The 24,051-nt window shown below is 46.6% G+C and overlaps 1 protein-coding gene across 2 annotated transcripts in view; it reads left to right on the top strand.

Annotated features, from left to right (window-relative positions):
* The window catches only part of LOC140726065 (disintegrin and metalloproteinase domain-containing protein 12-like), a 315,802-nt gene that overhangs the window by 227,923 nt on the left and 63,828 nt on the right, over positions 1 to 24,051 (top strand). For both annotated transcript variants that reach the window (XM_073041991.1, XM_073041992.1), the window contains exons 14-16: positions 10,240 to 10,435; positions 11,512 to 11,620; positions 19,848 to 20,040. In XM_073041991.1, the coding sequence (XP_072898092.1) occupies positions 10,240 to 10,435; positions 11,512 to 11,620; positions 19,848 to 20,040 (498 nt within the window). The remainder of the gene's footprint in view (positions 1 to 10,239; positions 10,436 to 11,511; positions 11,621 to 19,847; positions 20,041 to 24,051) is intronic.

The following is a 24,051-nucleotide window of genomic DNA, read 5'->3' as shown; positions in this document are numbered from 1 at the left end:
CAGACAGGTCACGTGGAGGTGTGAGATTCTGTACACTGTCAGACAGGTTACGTGGAGGTGTGAGATTCTCTACACTCTCAGACAGGTCACGTGGAGGTGTGAGATTCTCTACACTCTCAGACAGGTCACGTGGAGGTGTGAGATTCTCTACACTGTCAGACAGGTCAGGTGGAGGTGTGAGATTCACTACACTCTCAGACAGGTCACGTGGAGGTGTGAGATTCTCTACACTCTCAGACAGGTCAGGTGGAGGTGTGAGATTCTCTACACTGTCAGACAGGTCAGGTGGAGGTGTGAGATTCTCGACACTCTCAGACAGGTCAGGTGGAGGTGTGAGATTCTCTACACTGTCAGACAGGTCACGTGGAGGTGTGAGATTCTCTACACTCTCAGACAGGTCAGGTGGAAGTGTGAGATTCTCTACACTCTCAGACAGGTCACGTGGAGATGTGAGATTCTCTACACTGTCAGACAGGTCAGGTGGAGGTGTGAGATTCTCTACACTGTCAGACAGGTCACGTGGAGGTGTGAGATTCTCTACACTGTCACAAGATCAAGTGGAGGTGTGAGATTCTCTACACTCTCAGACAGGTCAGGTGGAGGTGTGAGATTCTGTACACTCTCAGACAGGTCAGGTGGAAGTGTGAGATTCTCTACACTCTCAGACAGGTCACGTGGAGATGTGAGATTCTCTACACTGTCAGACAGGTCAGGTGGAGGTGTGAGATTCTCTACACTGTCAGACAGGTCACGTGGAGGTGTGAGATTCTCTACACTGTCACAAGATCAAGTGGAGGTGTGAGATTCTCTACACTCTCAGACAGGTCAGGTGGAGGTGCGAGATTCTCTACACTCTCAGACAGGTCACGTGGAGGTGTGAGATTCTCTACACTCTCAGACAGGTCAGGTGGAGGTGTGAGATTCTCTACACTCTGAGACAGGTCACGTGGAGGTGTGAGATTCTCTACACTCTCAGACAGGTCACGTGGAGGTGTGAGATTATCTGCACTCTCAGACAGGTCAGGTGGAGGTGTGAGATTCTCTACACTCTGAGACAGGTCACGTGGAGGTGTGAGATACTCTACACTCTCAGACAGGTCACGTGGAGGTGTGAGATTCTCTACACTGTCAGACAGGTCACGTGGAGGTGTGAGATTCTCTACACTCTGAGACAGGTCACGTGGAGGTGTGAGATTCTCTACACTGTCACAAGGTCACGTGGAGGTGTGAGATTCTCTACACTCTCAGACAGGTCACGTGGAGGTGGGAGATTCTCTACACTCTCAGACAGCTCACATGGAGGTGTGGGATTCTCGACACTTTCAGACAGGTCACGTGGAGGTGTGAGATTCTCTACACTCTCAGACAGGTCACATGGAGGTGTGAGATTCTCTGCACTGTCAGGCAGGTCAGGTGGAGGTGTGAGATTCTCTACAGTGTCAGACAGGTCACGTGGAGGTGTGAGATTCTCTACACTGTCAGACAGGTCACGTGGATGTGTGAGATTCTCTACACTCTCAGACAGGTCAGGTGGAGGTGTGATATTCTCTACACTCTCAGACAGGTCACATGGAGGCGTGAGATTCTCTACACTGTTAGACAGGTCACGTGGAGGTGTGCGATTCTCTACACTCTCAGACAGGTCAGGTGGAGGTGTGAGATTCTCTACACTCTCAGACAGGTCACGTGGAGGTGTGAGATTCTCTGCACTCTCAGACAGGTCACATGGAGGTGTGAGATTCTCTACACTCTCAGACAGGTCAGGTGGAGGTGTGACGTTCTCTACACTCTCAGACAGGTCAGGTGGAGGTGTGAGATTCTCTACACTGTCAGACAGGTCACGTGGAGGTGTGAGATTCTCTACACTGTCAGACAGGTCAGGTGGAGGTGTGAGATTCTCTACACTGTCAGACAGGTCAGGTGGAGTTGTGAGATTCTCTACACTCTCAGACAGGTCACGTGGAGGTGTGAGATTCTCTACACTGTCAGACTGGTCACGTGGAGGTGTGAGATTCCCCACACTCTCAGACAAGTCAGGTGGAGGTGTGAGATTCTCTTCACTGTCAGACAGGTCACGTGGAGGTGTGAGATTCTCTACACTCTCAGACAGGTCACGTGGAGGTGTGAGATTCTCTACACTCTCAGACAGGTTACGTGGAGATGTGAGATTCTCTACACTCTCAGACAGGTCAGGTGGAGGTGTGAGATTCTCTACACTGTCAGACAGGTCACGTGGAGGTGTGAGATTCTCTACACTGTCACAAGATCAAGTGGAGGTGTGAGATTCTCTATACTCTCAGACAGGTCAGGTGGAGGTGTGAGATTCTCTACACTCTCAGACAGGTCACGTGGAGTTGTGAGATTCTCTACACTCTCAGACAGGTCAGGTGGAGGTGTGAGATTCTCTACACTCTGAGACAGTTCAGGTGGAGGTGTGAGATTCTCTACACTCTCAGACAGGTCACGTGGAGGTGTGAGATTCTCTACACTCTGAGACAGGTCACGTGGAGGTGTGAGATTCTCTACACTGTCAGACAGGTCACGTGGAGGTGTGAGATTCTCTACACTGTCAGACAGGTCAGGTGGAGGTGTGAGATTTTCTACACTCTCAGACAGGTCAGGTGGAGGTGTGAGATTCTCTACACTGTCTCAAGGTCACGTGGAGGTGTGAGATTCTCTACACTCTCAGACATGTCACGTGGAGGTGTGAGATTCTCTACACTGTCACAAGGTCACGTGGAGGTGTGAGATTCTCTACACTCTCAGACAGGTCACGTGGAGATGTGAGATTCTCTACACTGTCAGACAGGTCACGTGGAGGTGTGAGATTCTCTACACTCCCAGACAGGTCACGTGGAGGTGTGGGATTCTCTACACTGTCACAAGGTCACGTGGAGGTGTGAGATTCTCTACACTGTCACAAGGTCACGTGGAGTTGTGAGATTCTCTGCACTGTCAGACAGGTCACGTGGAGGTGTGGGATTCTCTACACTGTCAGACAGGTCAGGTGGAGGTGTGAGATTCTCTACACTCTGAGTCAGGTGTACGTGGAGGTGTGAGATTCTCTACACTCTGTGACAGGTCACGTGGAGGTGTGGGATTCTCTACACTGTCACAAGGTCACGTGGAGGTGTGGGATTCTCTACACTCTCAGACAGGTCACGTGGAGGTGTGAGTTGTCTCTTCTCTGTCGGAGACTAAGGCCTATTCTATCAATTGCTTTCATGTACCTTTAAGCCACATCTTTAACAGTAGATTCTAACATCTGCTGTACTCCGTGTGGCTAACATGACTTATCTACCTTCAGACCTTTCAGTTTCCAATGTGCCTTCTTTGTAGTAATGGCAACTTGGCACACTTGAGTTCGCTGATGTCTGAAACTTTCACCCCACTGCTGGTGTCTTCCAGGATGAAAACTGATGCAAAATACATATTCAGTTCATCCTCCATTTCCTGCCCTCATTGCCTTTTTTTGTTTCTCCATGGCCTTCTGCCCTCTCCTATGATTCCCCTTCTCCAGACCTGTATCTTCTTCACCAATCAACTTCCCAGATCTGTACTTCACCCCTCCGTCTCCCGGTTTCACCCGTCACCTTGTATTTCTCCTTCCTCATCCTCCACCCTTTCACTCTTACTCCTCATGCTTTCTCTCTAGTCCTGCTAAAGGGTCTCGGCCCAAAACATTTCTCACTTCTAAGATTCTTTTACCTTGAGCTCTCTTATCAATACTGGTTCATTGCACAACAGTCAATCCAAAATAGCCCTAGTGAAGTCAACCACGAGCTGCTGGAAAAAGTCATCGAGAAATTCCCCCTCTTGGTATCCAGCTGCAACCTGATTTTCCCAATCTACCTGCTCATTAAAATCCCCCATGACCGTTGTAACATTGCCCTTTTGACATGTATTTCTGACTCCCATTGTAATTTGCAGGGTACATCATTACTACTGTTTCTGAGTTTGTATATAACTCCCATCATGGTCTTTTTACCCTTGCAGTTCCTTAGCTTTATCCAAAATGATTTAAAACCTCCGACCCTATGTCACCTCTTTCTATGATTTAATTGCATTTTTTCCCATCAGAGTGTTTCCTTGGACATTAAACTCCCAGCTTATAATCTCCTTTGAGCCAAAACTCAGCGATATCTACATCATACATGCCAATCTTTAACTGTGCTATAAGTTCAACTACCTTGTTCGGTATACTACACACATTCATAAGCCATAACACATAGGAGCAGAATTAGGCCATTTGGCCCATCGAATCTGCTCCACCATTTCATCGAGGCTGATCCTTTTTTCCCCTCCTCAACCCCAGTTCCTGGCATTCTCCTCATAGCCTCTGATGCCATGTCCAATCAAGAACCTATCAGGTTTAAATACACATAGAATCTTAGAAAATCTACAGCACAATACAGACCCTTTGGCCCATGATGCTGTGCCAAACATGTACTTATTTTAGAAATTACCAAGGGTTACCCATAGCCCTCTATTTTTCTAAGCTCCACACCCAATGACTTGGCCTCTACAGCTGCCTGTGATAGCAAATTCCACAAATTCACCACCTTCTGGCTGAAGAAATTTCTCCTCATTTCTGTTTTAAATTGATACACCTCTATCCTGAGGCTGTGCTCTCTTGTCCTAGACTCCCCCACCATGCAAAACATCATTTTCATGTCTCGGCCTTTCAACATTTGAAAGGTTTCATTGAGATCTCCCTCATCCTTCTAAGTTCCAGCAAGTACAGACCCAGAGCCATCAAACACTCCTTGTAAAATAACCTTTTCACTCCCAGAATCATCCTTGTGAACCTCCTCTGTACTCTCTCCAATACTGGCACATCTTTTCTTAGATGTGGGAGCCCAGAACTGTTCACAGTACTCAAGGTGAGGCCTCACCAGTGCCTTATAAAGCCTCTACATCACATCCCTGCTCTTGTATTCTAGACCTCTTGAAATGAATCCTAACATGGCACTTGCCTTCTCACCACCAACTCAACCTGCAAGTTAACCTTTGGAGTGTTCTGCACAAAGACTCTCAAGTCCCTTTGCATCTCAGATTCCTGGATTTCCTCCCCATTTAGAAAATAGTCCACACATTTATTTCTACTACCAAAGTGCATGACCATGCATTTTCCAACATTGCATTTCATTTATCACTTTCTTGCCCTTTCTCCGAATCTGTCTAATTCCATCTGCATCCTACCTGTTTCTTCAACATTACCTGCCCCTCCACCAATCTGCGTATCATCGCAAACTTGGCAACAAAGTCATCTATTCCATCATCTAGCTCATTCATATACAGCATAAAAGGAAGCAGTCCCAACACTGACCCTGGCAGAACACTGCTGACAGCCAACCAAACAAGGATCCTTTTATTCCCACTCTCCTACCAATCAGCCAATGCTCTGACAATCCCAGTAACTTTCTTGTAATACCATGACCTCTTAACTTCTGAAAGTCCACATATGCAACATCCACTGCATCCTCTTTATCTATCCTACTTGTAATCTCCTCAAAGAATTCCAACAGGTTTGTCAGGCAGGATTTTCCCTGAAGGAAACCATGCTGGCTTTGTCCTATCTTGTCCTGTGTCACCAAGTACCCTACAACCTCATCCTTAACAACTGACTCCAACATCTTCCCAACCACTGAGGTCGGGCTAATTGGTCTATAATTTCCTTTCCGCTACTTTCCTCCTTTCTGAAAGAGTAGAGTGACATTTTTAATTTTCCAGTCCTCTAGCACCATGTCTCAGGCATTCAACAAACTCTCTCTCTCGAGATCCATTACCAACCTGATTTTCCCAATTGATTTGCATGTTAAAATCTCCCATGACTATCATAACATTGCCCTTTTGACTTGCCTTTTCTATTTCCTGTTGTAACCTGTGGTCCACCTCGCAGCCACTGTTTGGAGGCCTGGATATAACTGCCATCAGGGTACTTTTACCCTTGCAGTTTCTTAACTCAAACCACAAGGATTCAACATCTTCTGATCCTATGTCACATCTTTCTACTGATTTGATGCCATTTTTTACCAGTAGAGCCACACCACCCCCTCTACCTACCTTCCTATCCCTGCGATACAATGTGTAACCTTGGACATTCAGTTCCCAACTACAACCATCCTTCAGCCAAGATCTAGTGATGGCTACAACATCATACCTGACAATCTGTAAAAGTGCAACAAAATCATCCACCTTATTTCTTGTATTCTCTGCACTGAGATACAACACTTTGAGTACTGTATTTGCTACCCTTTTGATTCTACATCCCTAATGCACTGATACTCACCCTGCTGGCTGCAATTCTGTCCCATCATCTGCCTGCCCTTCCTGACAGTCCAAATGCACACTGTCTTTGCTTTTTTACCATCCGTCCTATCCTGGGTCCCTTCACTCCAGTTCCAACCCCTCTGTCTAATTAGTTTAAACCTTCCCCAACAGTTCTAACAAACCTGCCCCTGAGAATACCCTTGGGTTCAGTTGCAACCTGTCAGTTTTGAATGGATCATACCTCCCCCAGAAGAGATTCCAATAATCCAAGAACCTGAAGCCCTGTCCCCTGCACCCACTTCTCAGCCACACATTTATCTGCCAGATCATCCTGTTCCTACCCTCACTGGTGCGTGGCACAGGCAGCAATCCAGAAATTACTACCCTGGAGGACCTGCTTCTCAGCTTTCTCCCTAGCTCTCTAAATTCTCTTTTCAGGATCTCTTTGCTTACCCTTCCTATGTCATTGGCACCAATGTGTACTAAGACATCTGGCTACTTCCCCTCCTTCTCCAAAATGCTGTGGATGTGTACTGAGACATCCATTCAAACAAAACACCTTCTGATCCGCGATCCATTCAAGTACAACACTTTGAGTCCTGTATTTACGCTTATTGATTTTGTTTGCCTTTTATGTTGCAATCCATCCTGTTGACTACAATTTTGCCCAATCATCAGCCTCTCTTTGCTAGGAGTCTCACTACACATTGCCTTTGTTTGTAAACCGATCACCTCATCTTCGGCATGATCACTCCAGTTCCTGTCCCCCTGCCAAATTAGTTTACACCCTTCCAAACAACTCAAGCCAAGCTGCCTGCAAGGATATTGGATCCCTCGAGTTCAGGTGTAACATCCCTTTTGTAAAGATCGTACCTTCCCCAGTAGAGATCCCAGTGATCCATAAAGCTGAACCCCTATCCCCTGCACCAGTTCCTCAGCCACGCACTCACCTACTGAATTATCCTACCGCCAAATACCCTCCCTGGGTTATGGCACAGGCAGCAGTCCTATGATTACTGCCCTGGAGCTTCTGTTTTTCAGCTTTCTACCTAGTTCCTTAAAATTCTCCTCATCTTGTCTACCTATGCCATTGGTGTCAATATGTACCAAGACTTCTGAATGCTCACCCTCACCCTTGTGAATGCCATGGACCTGATCCGAGACATCCCTGATCCTGGCACCATTCTCATAATATCCGGGTGTCTCTATCTCACCCACAGAATCTCATCTCTGTTCCTACGTCTGTGGAATCTCCTATCACCACTGCAGTGCTCTTCATCTCTCTTCTCTTCTGAGCCACAGCACTCAGAGACCTGGTCACTGTAGCTGCCTCCAGAAGGACAGCCCTCTCAACAGTATCTAAAGTGGTGTACTTATTATTGAGGGAACGGCTACAGGTGTGCTCTGCTCTGGCTGTGCATTTCCCCTCCTTCCCCTGACTGTCACCCAGTTACACATCTGATGACTACCTTCCTGTAGCTCCTGTCTATCACCTCCTCATTCTCCCATATATGTTCCCATTAAAATACTATGTCCTAACAGATGAGGAATGAACAAATAAGAACAGAAGGTGTGAGACATACCAGATAGTTCACCTCACTCAAGCCTGGCCCGAGCTTGATGAGCAAAATCCACTCTAAAAGTGGTACACTCAGAAGATTGGCCTCTCCACATGCACGAGTTATTTTTAGTGGCCCTTTCCAATGAATCCTCTTGTTGATCAGTTGCTCCTAAACTCTGAGAAACTGCTGTGAATCTCTATTTTTACACACCCCTGATGTTGATTATCCAGTACCAGGGGTTGGGCTCAGCACCTCTGACTGCAACCTGGGGCTCTTCTACTCTTTCAGCCTCACAAGTCCGGGTCCAGTGGTATGAACAAGTGTCACAAACTGAGGTCTTCCTCGGATGCAGTGGGGAAGATTCTTAGGAAAATGAAAGGACTGAAGGTAGAAAAGTCCCTTGACCATATGGTGCTCAGCCTAGGGTTCCAAAGGAGGTAGAGATTGTGGAGGCATTAGTAAAGATCTTTCAAGAATCAAGAAGTTCCATGTGTCAGAGGGCATGAAGTTACCATAACTAGAGAGAAAGTTCTTGAGAAAGTGAAAGGTCTGAAGGTAGATAAGTCACTTGGACCAGATAGTGTCAAAAATCACTAGATTCTGGAATGGTTCCTGAAGATTGCAAAATTACAAATGGCACTCCATTCTTCAAGAAGGGAGAGAAGCAGAAGAAAGGAAACTGTAGGCCAGTTAGCCTGACCTCAGTGGTTGGGAAGATGTTGGAGTCGATTATTAAGGATGAGGTCTCAGGGAACTTGGAAGCAATTGATAAAATAGGCTATAGTCAGCATGGTTTCCTCAAGGGAAAATCTTTCATGACAAATCCATTGGAATTCTTTGAAGAAACAACAAGCAGGATAGACAAAGGAGAATCGACTGATGTAGTATACTTGGATTTTCAGAAGATCTTTGACAAGGTGCCACACATGAGACTGTTTAACAAGCTATGAGCCCTTGGTATTACAGGAAAGATTCTAGCATGGATAAAGCAGTGGCTGATTGGCAGGAGGCAAAGAGTAAAAATAAAGAGAGCCTTTTCTAGTTGGCTGCTAGTGAGTAGTGGGCTGTGTTGGGACCAATTCTTTTTACGTGATAGTGATTTGGATGATGGAATTGATGACTTTGTTGCAAAGTTTGCAGAGGGTATAAAGATAGGTGGAGGGACAGGTAGTTTTGAGGAAATAGAGAGGCTATAGATTGACATCTAGATTAGGAGAATGGACAAAGAAATGGCAAATGGAATACAGTGTCGGGAAGTGTATGGTCATGCACTTTGCTAGAAGAAATGAAAGGGTTTATTTTCTTAATGGAGAGAAAGTTTTAAAAAACTGAGGTGCAAAAGGACTTGGGAACCCTTGTGCAGGATTCCTTAAAGGTTAATTTGAAAGTTGAGCCGGTGGTGAGGAAGGCAAATGCAATGTTAACACTCATTTCAAGAGGACTAGAATATAAAAACAAGGATGTAATGTTGAGGCTTTATAAAGCACTGGTGAGACCTCACTTGGAGTATTGTGAGCAGTTTTGGGCCCCTTATCTTGGAAAGGATGAGCTGAAACTAGAGAGGGTTCAAAGGAGGATCATGAAAATGATTCCAGGATTGAATGAATTGTCATATGAAGAGCATTTGATGGAGCTGGGCCTGTATTCACCAGAATTCAGAAGAATGTGGGCTGACTTCATTGAAACCTATTGAATGTTGAAAGGCCTCGATAGAGTAGATGTGGAGAGGATGTTTCCTATGGTGGGAGAGTCTATGACCAGAGGATACAGCCTCAGAATAGAGAGGCACCCTTTTAGAATGGAGATGAGGAATTTCTTTAGCCAAAAAGTGGTGAATCTGTGGAATTCATTGCCACAGGCAGCTAAAGAGGCCAAATATTTATGTATATTTAAGGCTGAGGTTGATAAGTTCTTGACTGGCCAGGGCATGTAGGGATATGGGGAAAAGGCAGGAGATTGGGGCTAAGAGGAAAACTGGATCAGCCATGATGAAGTGGTGGAGCAGACACGATGGTTCAAATGGCCTAATTCTGTTGTATCTTCTGGTGTTATCTTACCCGAAGTGCCAAATTACAATAAGATATATATTTTAAAAATTAAATAAATAGGTAGTACAAAAAGAGCAAAAATACTGAGATAGTGTTCTTGGTTTGTTGTGCATTTGGAAATCTGATGGCAGAGAGGAAGAAGCTGTTTCTGAAACATTGCATGGGTGTTGTCAAGCTCCTGTATCTCCTCCATGATGGAGGTGATGGGAGTCAACGGTGGATGCTGTCTTTTTGAGGCATCACCTTTTGAAGGGGTCCTCAGTGCTGGAGAGGCTAGTGCCTAATATGGAACTAGCGGAGCTTGCCATGGTGTGATAAACAAGGGAATCTGAATCTCACTGCTGCCCTCTCCTCAGTTTCTGCCAGCAGGCACGGTCTGTAGGCCAAAGCAAGGAGAATGTGACTTGCCAGAGTTCTGCACAGGCCAATCCCAGGACTGCCCTAACAATCACTACGTGAAAGATGGTCACACGTGCAGCAAAGGAAATCTCTACTGCAGCCAAGGGACCTGCCAGTCTGCGGATCAGCAATGCCAGGACATCTGGGGTCCAGGTGAGTACTAGCATCTCATAGTCACCATGCTCAATTTTTAATAGAGGATATCCCTCTATTCTGAGGCTGAAACACAGGACTAACTCAATGCTGAACACAAGAAATAGGACCAGGATAAGGTCTTTTAGACAATAGACAATAGGTGCAGGAGTAGGCCATTCAGCCCTTCGAACCAGCACAGCCATTCACTGTGATCATGGCTGATCATCCACAATGGCTCTTAACACCTCTTCATTATTCCTCAGGGGCATTCTCCTACACCCTCCTTGTGTTTCTTAACTCTGTTCATAGCTGGACATTGATAGTCCCCAGTTTGAGCTGGATGAATGTTCGAGGTTCCACAGCCTCTAGGGTTGATAATTCCACAGTGGCTCCTATACACCCCACCCCATCTTCTGAGGGACATTAAATGCTGGCCATACCATTTGAAATTGTACAAGACAGTGTATACTCCAGTCAGGCAAGATGTCAGTAAGATTGAAAAGATACAGAGAAAATTTAAAAGGATGATGCTGGAACATAAAGATCTGAGTTTTAGGGGAAGTTTGCATGGGCTAGGACTTTTATTCCCAGCAGTGTAGAAAATGAGAGGAAATATGATAGAGGTAGACTGAATTATGAGGGGCATAGATAATGGAAAGAGCCTGCTTGCATTTCACTGAGGTTGAGTAAGACTGGATCTAGAAGTCATGGGCTCAGGGTGAAAGGTGAAATATTGAAGGGGAATATGGGGGGGCTTTTCACTTGGGTGGTGGTGAGAGTGTGCCAGCAGAAGTGGTGAATGTGGGTTTGATTGTAACATTTAAGAGAGGTTTGGATACATACACTGTAAGGAAGGGTATGGAGCCCTCTGGTGATAAGAGTAGGCAGAATAATAGCGTGGCATGGAGCAGATGAGTTTCTGGTCAACCAGTCTCTGACTATCTATAACACCCAGATCCTGAGCAATGAATCAGAGAAAATGCTTCCCCACCTTCCCTGCTCACTCAGTACAGCAGGAGTTCAAGCATGTTGTAGATGCCAGAAGGCCTGGTGGTGAGTGTAAAGTGCATTATTGTCCCACTTCCCTTCGATAGGTGCGAAATCCGCTGAAAAGCTTTGCTATGAAGTTACCAATGAACAAGGGAACAAGTACGGGAACTGTGGTCAAGACGAGAACAATAACTATATTGCATGCCAGTCCAAGTAGGTATTGCAGTACGATTCTGATCTGAGTAACACTGTTAGCCCTGCACCTTTATTGTGAGAGTAAATAAGCAGCTTGTGCTCTTGTGGACAATTTCAGTTATAAAAACACTGATAATCTGTCACATCAGAACAAGCTGAACTGATCATATGATGCATTTTTGCTAAACTCAAATTTGTTTTCACACCACGCACGTTTCTCATGGATTGCTGGATCAGAGTGTGAGTCAGCATTTGCCAAGGAGCTGAATTCCAGGGGCAAGATGAGAGTGCCCCCCACCCCGTCACTGTGCCCCCACTTCTCCACGTGGCATGGAGCAGCCCTAGGAAAACTGGTCAGTGCTCTCAAAGGGAAAACCCTCGAGTGACTGGAGTGAATCTGTGGCACTCTGATGTTTTGAACCCAAGCTTCTTTCAGAAGTCAGGACAGAGGCCCAAAACTTGTTTCAGCATTGTTTTATTGTCTTGCTGGAACAGAGAATTGGATACAGACTAAGTGAAGCAGAAAGGTGGTGCCACTGCATGGTCAGCTCGTTTTATACACATTGGTGAGAAATGTAGAACAATGCAGCACAGGAACAGGCCATTCAGCCCACAATGTTGTACTAAGCTAGCTAAACACCCAAACACTAATCCCTCCTACCTACACCCTGTCCTTAGCCCTCCATCTTTCTTACATCCACGTGCCTATCCAAGCGTCTCCTGAAAGCCTCTACCACCATACCAGGCATCCACAACTCTGAGTGAAAAACCTAGCCAGTGTCACCTTCAATGCATGCCCTCTGGTATTAAACATTTCAACCCTGGGAAACAGATACTCTCTGTCCACTCTATCTGTGCTTCTCATAATCTTGTAAACCTCTCTCAGATCTCCCCTCAGCCTCCGACGCTCCAGAGAAAACAACCCAAGTTTATCCAGGCTTTCGTAATAGCCCTCTAAACCTCTTCTGCAAAGCCTCTCCAAAGCCTCAACCTCCTTCCTATAGTGGGGCGACGAGAACTGTACACAATACTGTGGCTGTGATGGCCTAACCAGAGTTTTATAAAGTTAACATTCCATACATATTTGCAGATAAGAGTCAGCCAATCCAAAAGCCCCATTCAAATAATGAAACATCAAAGAAACTTCCAGAGTGTTCCAGAATCCAGAATCGCAGAAAGACACACACACACACACACACACACACACACACACACACACACACACACACACACACACACACACACACACACACACACACACACACACACACACACACACACACACACACACACACACACACACACACACACACACACACACACCATTGTCACTAGGAAGCATACCAACATAAGAACATAAGAAATAGGAGCTGGAGTCGGCCATCTGGCCTGTTGATCCTGCTCCGCTATTCAATAAGATCATGGCTGATCTGACCATGGACTCATCTCCACCTACCTGCCTTTTCCCCATAATCCTTAATTCCCTACTATGTAAAAATATATCCAACCTTGTCTTAAATATATTTACTGAAGTAGCCTCCACTGCTTCATTGGGCAGAGAATTCTACAGATTCACCACTCTCTGGGAAAAGCAGTTTCTCCTCATCTCCATCCTAAATCTACTCCCCTGAATCTTGAGGTTATGTCCCCTAGTTCTAGTCTCTAAACAATTACATTGATATAAGAATTATTTAATTAAAAGCAATGAAACCCCCTTTTACTGAGCGTCTCCAGAAAACCATCTTGTTAGCTCCTCACTAACAGCCACTGGACTCCGTGGCGAGAAACCCACCTTTCTCAGGTTTCATACAGGTGTCCCACAAGGATCTATTCTGGGACCTCTACTTTTTGTGATTTTTATTAACGACCTGGATGTGGGGTTAGAAGGGTGGGTTGGCAAGTTTGCAGACGACACAAAGGTTGGTGGTGTTGTAGATAGTGTAGAGCATATATGTCAAACTCAAGGCCCGTGGGCCAAATCCGGCCCGCGGTGGAATTATCTTTGGCTCGCGAGATAATATCTAATTACTATTAAAGCTGGCCCCAGTAATCGAAGCGCCTATGGCGTATGATATGGCTAATGCTGAGTTTATTCAGGTACCAGGTTTTCAGGGTTTTTAGTGTTTATTCGGCAGTCTTGCTCGGCAGTCTTCTTCATAAGAAACGGAATTTGTAAAGTGAAACACTTTGTAGTTATAGCAGAGTCTGAGACACATGAGAGCAGGCTGAAAAAACGGAGGCAACGAAAGCTGTGTTCGCACGCGTCCGACTGATCCGGCCCGCATGAAGCTGCATTTTGCTCAATCCGGCCCGTGACCTAAAATGAGTTTGACACCCCTGGTGTAGAGGATTGTCGAAGATTGCAGAGAGACATTGATAGGATGCAGAAGTGGGCTGAGAAGTGGCAGATGGAGTTCAACCCGGAGAAGTGTGAGGTGGTACACTTTGGAAGGACAAACTCCAAGGCAGAGTACAAAGTAAATGGCAGGATACTTGGTAGTGTGGAGGAGCAGAGGGATCTGGGGGTACATGTCCACAGATCCCTGAAAGTTGCCTCACAGGTAGATAGGGTAATTAAGAAAGATTATGGGGTGTTAGCTTTCATAAGTCGAGGGATAGAGTTTAAGAGACGCGATGTAATGATGCAGCTCTATAAAGCTCTAGTTAGGTCACACTTGGAGTACTGTGTCCAGTTCTGGTCGCCTCAGTATAGGAAGGATGTGGAAGCATTGGAAAGGGTACAGAGGAGATTTACCAGGATGCTGCCTGGTTTAGAGAGTATGGATTATGATCAGAGATTAAGGGAGCTGGGGCTTTACTCTTTGGAGAGAAGGAGGATGAGAGGAGACATGATAGAGGTGTACAAGATATTAAGAGGAATAGACAGAGTGGACAGCCAGCGCCTCTTCCCCAGGGCACCACTGCTCAGTACAAGAGGACATGGCTTTAAGGTAAGGGGAGGGAAGTTCAAGGGGGATATTAGAAGAAGTTTTTTCACTCAGAGAGTGGTTGGTGCGTGGAATGCACTGCCTGAGTCAGTGGTGGAGGCAGATACACCAGTGAAGTTTATGAGACTACTAGACAGGTATATGGAGGAATTTAAGGTAGGGGGTTATATGGGAGGCAGGGTTTGAGGGTTGGCACAACATTGTGGGCTGAAAGGCCTGTACTGTGCTGTACTGTTCTATGTTCTATATGTCGAGGGTGTGTCTGATTTTGGTCCTGCCAAAACCATAAGGCTGGGATATCTCCCCCACCCAAAACTCACAAAATGCTGGAGGAACTCAGCAGGCCAGGCAGCATCTATGAAAAAGAGTACAGTCGATGTTTCAGGCCGAGACCCTTCAGTCCTGCTGAAACATCAGCTCTACTCTTTTCCATAGATGCTGCCTGGCCTGCTGAGTTCCTCCAGCATTTTGTGTGTGTTGCCTGGATTTCCAGCATCTGCAGATTCTCTCTTGTTTGTGATTACATATTGAAAGATTTCTTCCAGATGCACTTTGTATAAATCACGTTAGGGCAGTTGAATCTGCATACAATTTAACAAACGGAATTTAGACAAGGTGATGTCTATCCTGTGAGTGATGTGGTGAATTTTGTTTGAACAAGGGGGTTGGTTAATACCTGTTAGGGTTGGATTTTTTACATCCTTAGATCACACAGTGTGCTTTGGAATCTTTCTAAACTGAGGATTATGTTGAAAGGAATTATCTTCCCCTGATGTTCAGAAACATCAAATTATTAGCTGGAAATAAAATTATTTGAGAAGTTAGGCAGCCCCTCTAATTGTTGTCTTGGAGATTGGAATAGGAGGAGGTGAATCAGCCTCCTCAGGAATAAAAAGCATTTATACTGGACAAATCAGAGTGGCAAAGATCAGCTTGAAGGCTAATTTCTGAATATGTCAGGAGAATTCTTCCCAACAATTCCTCTGTTTAGCGATGAGGAAATAGTACCTCCACCAGTCATTGGGAAAGAGACAGGACTAGTTATTCATAAATACAGAAGATTTTGCCGATGCTGGAAATCCTGAGTAATGCACACTAAATGCTGGAAAATTTCAGCATTTATGGAGGAAAATAAACAGTCGATGTTTTGGGATGAAAACCTTCATCGCAACCGGAAACATTGACTGCTTGTTCCTTTTCATAGACAGCACCTGATCTGTTGAGTTCCTCAAGCATTTTGTGTGTGTTGGACTAGTTAGTTGGCTCATTGCAGAGAGCCCTGTGGTAGAGAAGGCCAGCCTTTGGCTGTGGCAACTAGTACAGACAGCTGGCCTTTATTCAAGGGGTTTGGAGAATAAAAGTAGTCAAGTCTTACTGCATCTATCCAGACACTAGTGAGGCCACATCCAAAGTGCAGTATGATCATCGCTGATCATCCAACTCAGAACCCTGTACCTGCCTTCTCTCCATACCCCCTGATCCCTTTAGCCACAAGGACCATATCTACCTTCCTCTTAAATATAGCCAATGAACTGGCCTCAACTGTTTCCTGTGGCAGAGAATTCCACAGATTCACCACTCTCTGTGTGAAGAAGTTTTTCCTCATCTCGGTCCTAAAAGGCTTCCCCTTTATCCTTAAACTGTGACCCCTCGTTCTGGACTTCCCCAACATTGGAAACGATCTTCCTGCATCTAGCCTGCCCAATCCCTTCAGAATTTTATACATTTCAATAAGATCCCCCCTCAATCTTCTAAATTCCAGCAAGTATAAGCCTAGTTGATCCAATCTTTCTTCATATGAAGGTCCTGCCATCACAGGAATCAATCTGGTGAACCTTCTTTGTACTCCCTCTATGGCAAGAATGTCTTTCCTCAGATTAGGGGACCAAAACTGCACACAATACTCCACGTATGGTCTCACCAAGGCCTTGTACAACAACAGTAGAACCTCCCTGCTCCTGTGCTCGAATCCTCTTGATATGAATGCCAACATACCATTTGCCTTTTTCACCGTCTGCTGTACCTGCATGCCCACCTTCAATGACTGGTGTACAATGACACCCAGGTCTCGTTGCACCTCCCCTTTTCCTAAACAGTCACCATTCAGATAATAATCTGTTTTCCTGTTCTTGCTGCCAAAGTGGATAACCTCACATTTATCCACATTAAATTGCATCTGCCATGAATTTGCCCATTCACCTAACCTATCCAAGTCACCCTGCATCCTCTTAGCATCCTCCTCACAGCTAACACCGCCGCCCAGCTTTGTGTCATCCGCAAACTTGGAGATGCTGCATTTAATTCCCTCATCTAAATCATTAATATATATTGTAAACAACTAGGGTCCCAGCACTGAGCCTTGCGGTACCCCACTAGTCACTGCCTGCCATTCTGAAAAGGTCCTGTTTACTCCCACTCTTTGCTTCCTGTCTGCCAACCGATTCTCTATCCACATCAATACCATACCCCCAATACCGTGTGCTTTAAGTTTACACACTAATCTCCTGTATGGGAGCTTGTCAAAAGCCTTTTGAAAATCCAAATATACCACATCCACTGGTTCTCCCCTATCCACTCTACTAGTTACATCTTCAAAAAATTCTATAAATTCGTCAGACATGATTTTCCTTTCACAAATCCATGCTGACTTTGTCCGATAATTTCACTGCTTTCCAAATGTGCTGTTATCACATCTTTGATAACCGACTCTAGCATTTTCTCCACCACCGATGTCAGGCTAACCGGTCTATAATTCCCCGGTTTCTCTCTCCCTCCCTTTTTTAAAGAAGTGGGGTTACATTAGCCACCCTCCAATCCTCAGGAACTAATCCAGAATCTAAGGAATTTTGAAAAATCATCACTAATGCATCCACTATTTCTTGGGCTACTTCCTTAAGCACTCTGGGATGCAGACCATCTGGCCCTGGGGATTTATTTGCCTTTACTCCCTTCAATTTACCTAACACCACTTCCCTACTAACATGTATTTCCCTCAGTTCCTCCATCTCACTAGACCCTCGGTCCCCTACTATTTCCGGAAGATTATTTATGTCCTCCTTAGTGAAGACAAAACCAAAGTAGTTATTCAATTGGTCTGCCATGTCCTTGTTCCCCATGATCAATTCACCTGTCTCTGAATGTAAAGGACCTACATTTGTCTTAACCAATGTTTTTCTTTTCACATATCTATAAAAGCTTTTACAGTTAGTTTTTATGTTCTCTGCCAGCTTTCTCTCATAATCCTTTTTCCCTTTCCTAATTAAGCCCTTTGTTCTCCTCTGCTGGACTCTGAATTTCTCCCAGTCCTCAGGTGTGCCGTTTTTTCTGGCTAATTTGTATGTTTCTTCTTTGGAATTGATACTATCCCTAATTTCCCTTGTCAGCCATGGGTGCAGTACCTTCCCTGGTTTATTCTTTTCCCAAACTAGGATGAACAATTGTTGTAGTTCATCCATTCGATCTTTAAATGCTTGCCATTGCATATCCACCGTCAACCCTTTAAATATCATTTGCCAGTCTATCTTAGCTAATTCACGTCTCATACCTTTAAAGTTACCCTTCTTTAAGTTCCGAACCTTTGTTTCTGAATTAACTATGTCACTCTCCATCTTAATGAAGAATTCCACCATATTATGGTCACTCTTTCTCAAGGGGCCTCGCACAACAAGATTGCTAACTAACCCTTCCTCATTGCTCAATACCCAATCTAGAATGGCCTGCTCTCTAGTTGGTTCCTCGACATGTTGGTTCAGAAAACCATCCCGCATACTTTGCAAGAAATCCTCTTCCTAAGCACCCTTACCAATTTGGTTCACCCAATCTATATGTAGATTGAAGTCACCCATTATAACTACTGTTCCTTTATTGCACGCATTTCTAATTTCCTGTTTAATACCATCCCCAACCTCACTACTACTGTTAGGTGACCTGTACACAACTCCCACCAGCGTTTTCTGCCCCTTAGTGTTATGCAGCTCTACCCATATCGATTCCACATCCTCCAGGCTAATGTCCTTCCTTTCTATTGCGTTAATCTCCTCTCTAACCAGCAACGCTACCCCACCTCCTTTTCTTTCCTGTCTATCCCTCCTGAATATTGAATATACCTGGATGTTGTGCTCCCATCCTTGGTCACCCTGGAGCCATGTCTCTGTGATCCCAACTATATCATATTCATTAATAACTATCTGCACATTCAATTCATCCACCTTGTTACGAATGCTCCTCGCATTGACACACAAAGCCTTTAGGCTTGTTTTTACAACACTCTTAGCCCTTATACAATTATGTTGAAAAGTGGCCCTTTTTGCTTTTTGCCCTGGATTTGCCTGCCTGCCACTTTTACTTTTCACCTTACTACTTTTTGCTTCTACCCTCATTTTACACCCCTCTGTCTCTCTGCACTTGTTCCCATCCCCCTGCCACATTAGTTTAAATCCTCCTGAACAGCAGTAGCAAACGCTCCGCCTAGGACATTTGTTCCAGTCCAGCCCAGGTGCAGACCGTCCTGCTTGTACCGTTCCCACCTCCCCCAGAACTGGTTCCAATGCCCCAGAAATTTGAATCCCTCCCCCTTGCACACCATTTTTCAAGCCACGTATTCATCTGAAATATCCTCCTATTTCTACGCTGACTAGCACGTGGCACTGGTAGTAATCCAGAGATTATTACCTTTGTGGTCCTACTTTTTAGTTTATCTCCTAACTCCCTAAATTCACCTTGTAGGACCTCATCCCGTTTTTTACCTGTATCGTTGGTACCTATGTGCACCATGACCACTGGCTGTTCACCCTCCCATTACAGAATGTCCTGCAGCTGCTCAGAAACATCCTTGACCCTTGCACCAGGGAGGCAACATACCATCCTGGAGTCTCGTTTGCGGCTGCAGAAACGCCTATCTATTCCTATCTATTACGGGGACACGGGGGGGGGTGCTCCCCCAGAGAGAGGTCACTGAGTGTCAGAGGGATACGGGGGTGAAGGTGTTTTCCGAGCGGGACAGTCACCGAGACACGTGGATGTGTCGAGGAGGTGGGGTTGTTCCTGAGTAAGGGGGTGTGGTCACTCAGACCCACGTGGATGGGGGGAGGGTATTTTCCGAGCGGGACGGTCACTCAGTTTCACCAGTACAGGGTGGGGAAGCAGAAATGGGGGAATTTCATGGGCCTGTTTGATTGCACATGGCTGCATGATGGTGTCGATTTGTACATCAATCACTACGTTAACCTGGCCTCAGGGAGGTGCCATTCTGTCCTTGTATGCACAATGATCACGTTGTCTGAACGTCTCTTCCGCAGGGATGTTCAGTGTGGGAAGATCCAGTGCAATGGTGGAAACGCAACTCCACTACGAGGAGGAAGCATCACCACGGTAACCAGCTCACTGGTTTACAAAGGTGTGAAGTATTCCTGTCGGGCAATCTTCGCAACATTAGGTGATGCCAATAGTGACGACCTTGTCCACCAGGGAACCAGGTGTGGGACCAACATGGTGAGTGACTGTAGATCGCAGAGTGTGAGCAGGGATCACCAAGCAGGAACTGGGGTTGTATCCTCAAACACCCCAGGGACCAATTTCAAGTTCAAGCTTAATTGTCATTAGATTAGATTAGATTAGATTAGATTAGATTCAACTTTATTGTCATTGGGCCAAGTACGGATAGAAAGCCAATGAAATGCAGTTAGCATCTAACCAGAAATACAAAGAATAGTGTTATTTACAAAATAACTGCGAATAAAAAGTAAGTGCTACAGCACATAAATATAAAAGTACTGAGACAGTACAACATGGGTGCAAACACGAGGAAATCTGCAGATGCTAGAAGTTCAAACAACACACACATTTTAATCAGAGAAAGCAGGATCTCCCAGTGGCCACACATTTTAATTCCACGTCCCATTCCCATTCTGATATGTCTATCCATGGCCTCCTGTACTGTCAAAATGAATCCAAACTCAGGTTGGAGGAACAACACCTTATATACCGGCTGGGTAGCTGCCAACCTGATGGCATGAACATTGACTTCTCTAACTTACATTAATGCCCCTCCTCCCCTTGTTACCCCATCCCTGACATATTTAGTTGTTTGCCTGTTCTCCATCTCCCTCTGGTGCTCCCCCCCTCCTTTCTTTCTCCCGAGGCCTCCCGTCCCATGATCCTTTCCCTTCTCCAGCTCTTAGCTTCATCCCACCCCCTCCGGTCTTCTATCATTTCACATTTCCCCCTCCCCCCAATACTTTCAAATCTCTTAATATCTTTCCTTTCAGTTAGTCCTGACGAAGGGTCTCGGCCCGAAATCTCGACAGTGCTTCTCCTTATAGATGCTGCCTGGCCTGCTGCGTTCCACCAGCATTTTGTGTGTGTTTGAATTTCCAGCATCTGCAGATTTCCTTGTGTTTGCACATTACAGCACAGTATAGGCACATTGGCCCACAGTGCTTCTCCCTATAGATGCTGCCTGGCCTGCTGTGTTCCACCAGCATTTTGTGTGTGTAATATGGGTGTAATATGGGTGCGATACTGCTTAGCGCTGTGATGTGAGGTTCAGCAGGGTCACAGCCTCAAGGAAGAAGCTCTTCTTGTGCCTGCTGGTGTTGGAGCGGAGGCTCCTGTAGTGTCTACTGGATGGGAGGAGAGTAAAAAGTCCATGGTTAGGGTGAGATGCATCCTTGATGATGCTTCTCGCCCTGCCCAGGCAGCGTTTACGGTAGATGTTCTCAATGGTGGGCAATTGGGTGCTGATAATCCGCTGGGCAGTTTTCATCACCCGCTGGAGTGCTTTGCGGTCTGATACGGGACAATTGCCATACCACACTGAGATGCAGTTGGCGAGTCTGCTCTCAATGGTACAGCGGTAAAAGTCAGTCAGTATCCTGGGACAGAGGTGAGCTTTCTTGATGCTCTGCAGGAAATAAAGGCGCTATTGCGCCTTTTTGATCAGGATGGAGGAGTTCAGGGACCAGGCGAGATCCTTGGAAATGTGGACACCAAGGAATTTGAAACTTGATACACGGTCCACTACAGCTCCATTGATGTAGATAGGGACATGAGTGTGGCTCCTAGCATGCCTGAAGTCCACAATGATCTCCTTGGTCTTCTGGGTGTTAAGGGCCAGGTTGTTGTCGGCACACCATGCGGCCAAGTGCTGGACCTCGTCCCTGTAGGCCGTCTGGTCATTCCCTCTGATCAGGCCAACCACTGTGGTGTCGTCTGCGAACTTGATTATGGAGTTAAAACCATGTACAGGGATGCAGTCATAGGTGAAAAGGGAGTACAGAAGAGGGCTCAGCACACAGCCTTGAGGCACGCCGGTGTTTGGGGTGAGAGTGGAGGAGGAGAGGTTGTCTAACTTAACAGATTGGGATCTGTTAGTCAGAAAGTCCAAGCTCCAATTGCAGAGGGATGAGCTGATACCAAGCTGGCAAAGTTTGGCGATCAGCTTGGAGGGGGTCACAGTATTGAATGCTGAACAAAGTCAATGAACAGCATTCTGACGTAAGAGTTGGGGCTGTCCAGCTGGGTCATTGCAGAGTGAGTGCTGTGGAGATGGCTTCCTCTATTGACCTGTTGGTGCGAAAGGCAAATAGATGGGGGTCCAGGGTAAGGGGCAGACAGGATTTCAGATGTGATAGAACCAGTCTCTCAAAGCACTTTGTAATGATGGGGGTGAGTGCAACTGGGCGGAAGTCATTCAGCCCCGTGGCAGTGGAATGCTTCGGACTGGCACGATGGTGGTGATCTTGAAGCGTGTGAGAACAACTGCCTGGGCCAGGGACAGATTGAAAATGTCTGTGAAGATCTCGGCCAACTGCCCTGCACAGACTCTGAGCACACGGCCAGGTATTCCATCCCGACCAGCTGCCTTCCGTACATTCACCCTGCTCAGGGTGAAAACCCCGGCCAACTGCCCTGCACAGACTCTGAGCACACGGCCAGGAATTCCATCCGGACCAGCTGCCTTCCGTACATTCACCCTGCTCAGGGTGAAAACCCCGGCCAACTGCCCTGCACAGACTCTGAGCACACGGCCAGGAATTCCATCCGGACCAGCTGCCTTCCGTACATTCACCCTGCTCAGGGTGAAAACCCCGGCCAACTGCCCTACACAGACTCTGAGCACACGGCCAGGAATTCCATCCCGACCAGCTGCCTTCCGTACATTCACCCTGCTCAGGGTGAAAACCCCGGCCAACTGCCCTACACAGACTCTGAGCACACGGCCAGGTATTCCATCCGGACCAGCTGCCTTCCGTACATTCACCCTGCTCAGGGTGAAAACCCCGGCCAACTGCCCTGCACAGACTCTGAGCACACGGCCAGGTATTCCATCTGGACCAGCTGCCTTCCGTACATTCACCCTGCTCAGGGTGAAAACCCCGGCCAACTGCCCTGCACAGACTCTGAGCACACGGCCAGGTATTCCATCCGGACCAGCTGCCTTCCGTACATTCACCCTGCTCAGGGTGAAAACCCCGGCCAACTGCCCTACACAGACTCTGAGCACACGGCCAGGTATTCCATCCGGACCAGCTGCCTTCCGTACATTCACCCTGCTCAGGGTGAAAACCCCGGCCAACTGCCCTGCACCAACTCTGAGCACACGGCCAGGTATTCCATCCCGACCAGCTGCCTTCCGTACATTCACCCTGCTCAGGGTGAAAACCCCGGCCAACTGCCCTACACAGACTCTGAGCACACGGCCAGGTATTCCATCCGGACCAGCTGCCTTCCGTACATTCACCCTGCTCAGGGTGAAAACCCCGGCCAACTGCCCTGCACAGACACTGAGCACACGGCCAGGTATTCCATCCGGACCAGCTGCCTTCCGTACATTCACCCTGCTCAGGGTGAAGATCTCGGCCAACTGCCCTACACAGACTCTGAGCACACGGCCAGGTATTCCATCCGGACCAGCTGCCTTCCGTACATTCACCCTGCTCAGGGTGGCGCAGACTTCGGAGGTGGAAAGTGAGAGAGGCAGTTCACCGGGTGGGAGATCCGCTTTGAGAGTGACCTCCTTGTTCTCTCGGACAAAGCGAGCGTAGAAGTAATTGAGCTCATCAGGGAGGGGAGCAGAGCTGGAAGGGGGCACAGTACTAGGTGGTTTGAAGTCTGTAATGACCTGTATGCCATGCCACATGCGCCAGGGGTCCGAGGAGTTGAAATGCTCCTCGATTCTCTGTTTATATATGTGTTTAGCCTGAGAGATTCCCCTCCTCAGGTTGGCCCTGGCTGAGCTGTAAGCCTCATGGTCTCCAGACCTGAAGGCTGAATCTCTGGCTTTGAGCAGGAGGCGAACCTCTCTGTTCATCCATGGTTTCTGGTTGGGGAAAATTTTTATTTGTTTTTGTGATGTCACTCTATCTACACACTTGTTGATGTGCTCAAGGACAGAGTTGGTGTACAAGTCAATGTTGATCTGAGAGTCTGTGGTGGCATGGGCAGCAAACGGGCTCCAGCCTGTGTGCTGGGATTGGTGCTGAAGAGCAGAGTCAGCACCCT

This window comes from Hemitrygon akajei, chromosome 4 (genome assembly GCF_048418815.1).
Source record: "Hemitrygon akajei chromosome 4, sHemAka1.3, whole genome shotgun sequence".
NCBI classification, from domain to species: domain Eukaryota; kingdom Metazoa; phylum Chordata; class Chondrichthyes; order Myliobatiformes; family Dasyatidae; genus Hemitrygon; species Hemitrygon akajei.
This window is presented reverse-complemented; position numbering and strand designations above follow the sequence as displayed.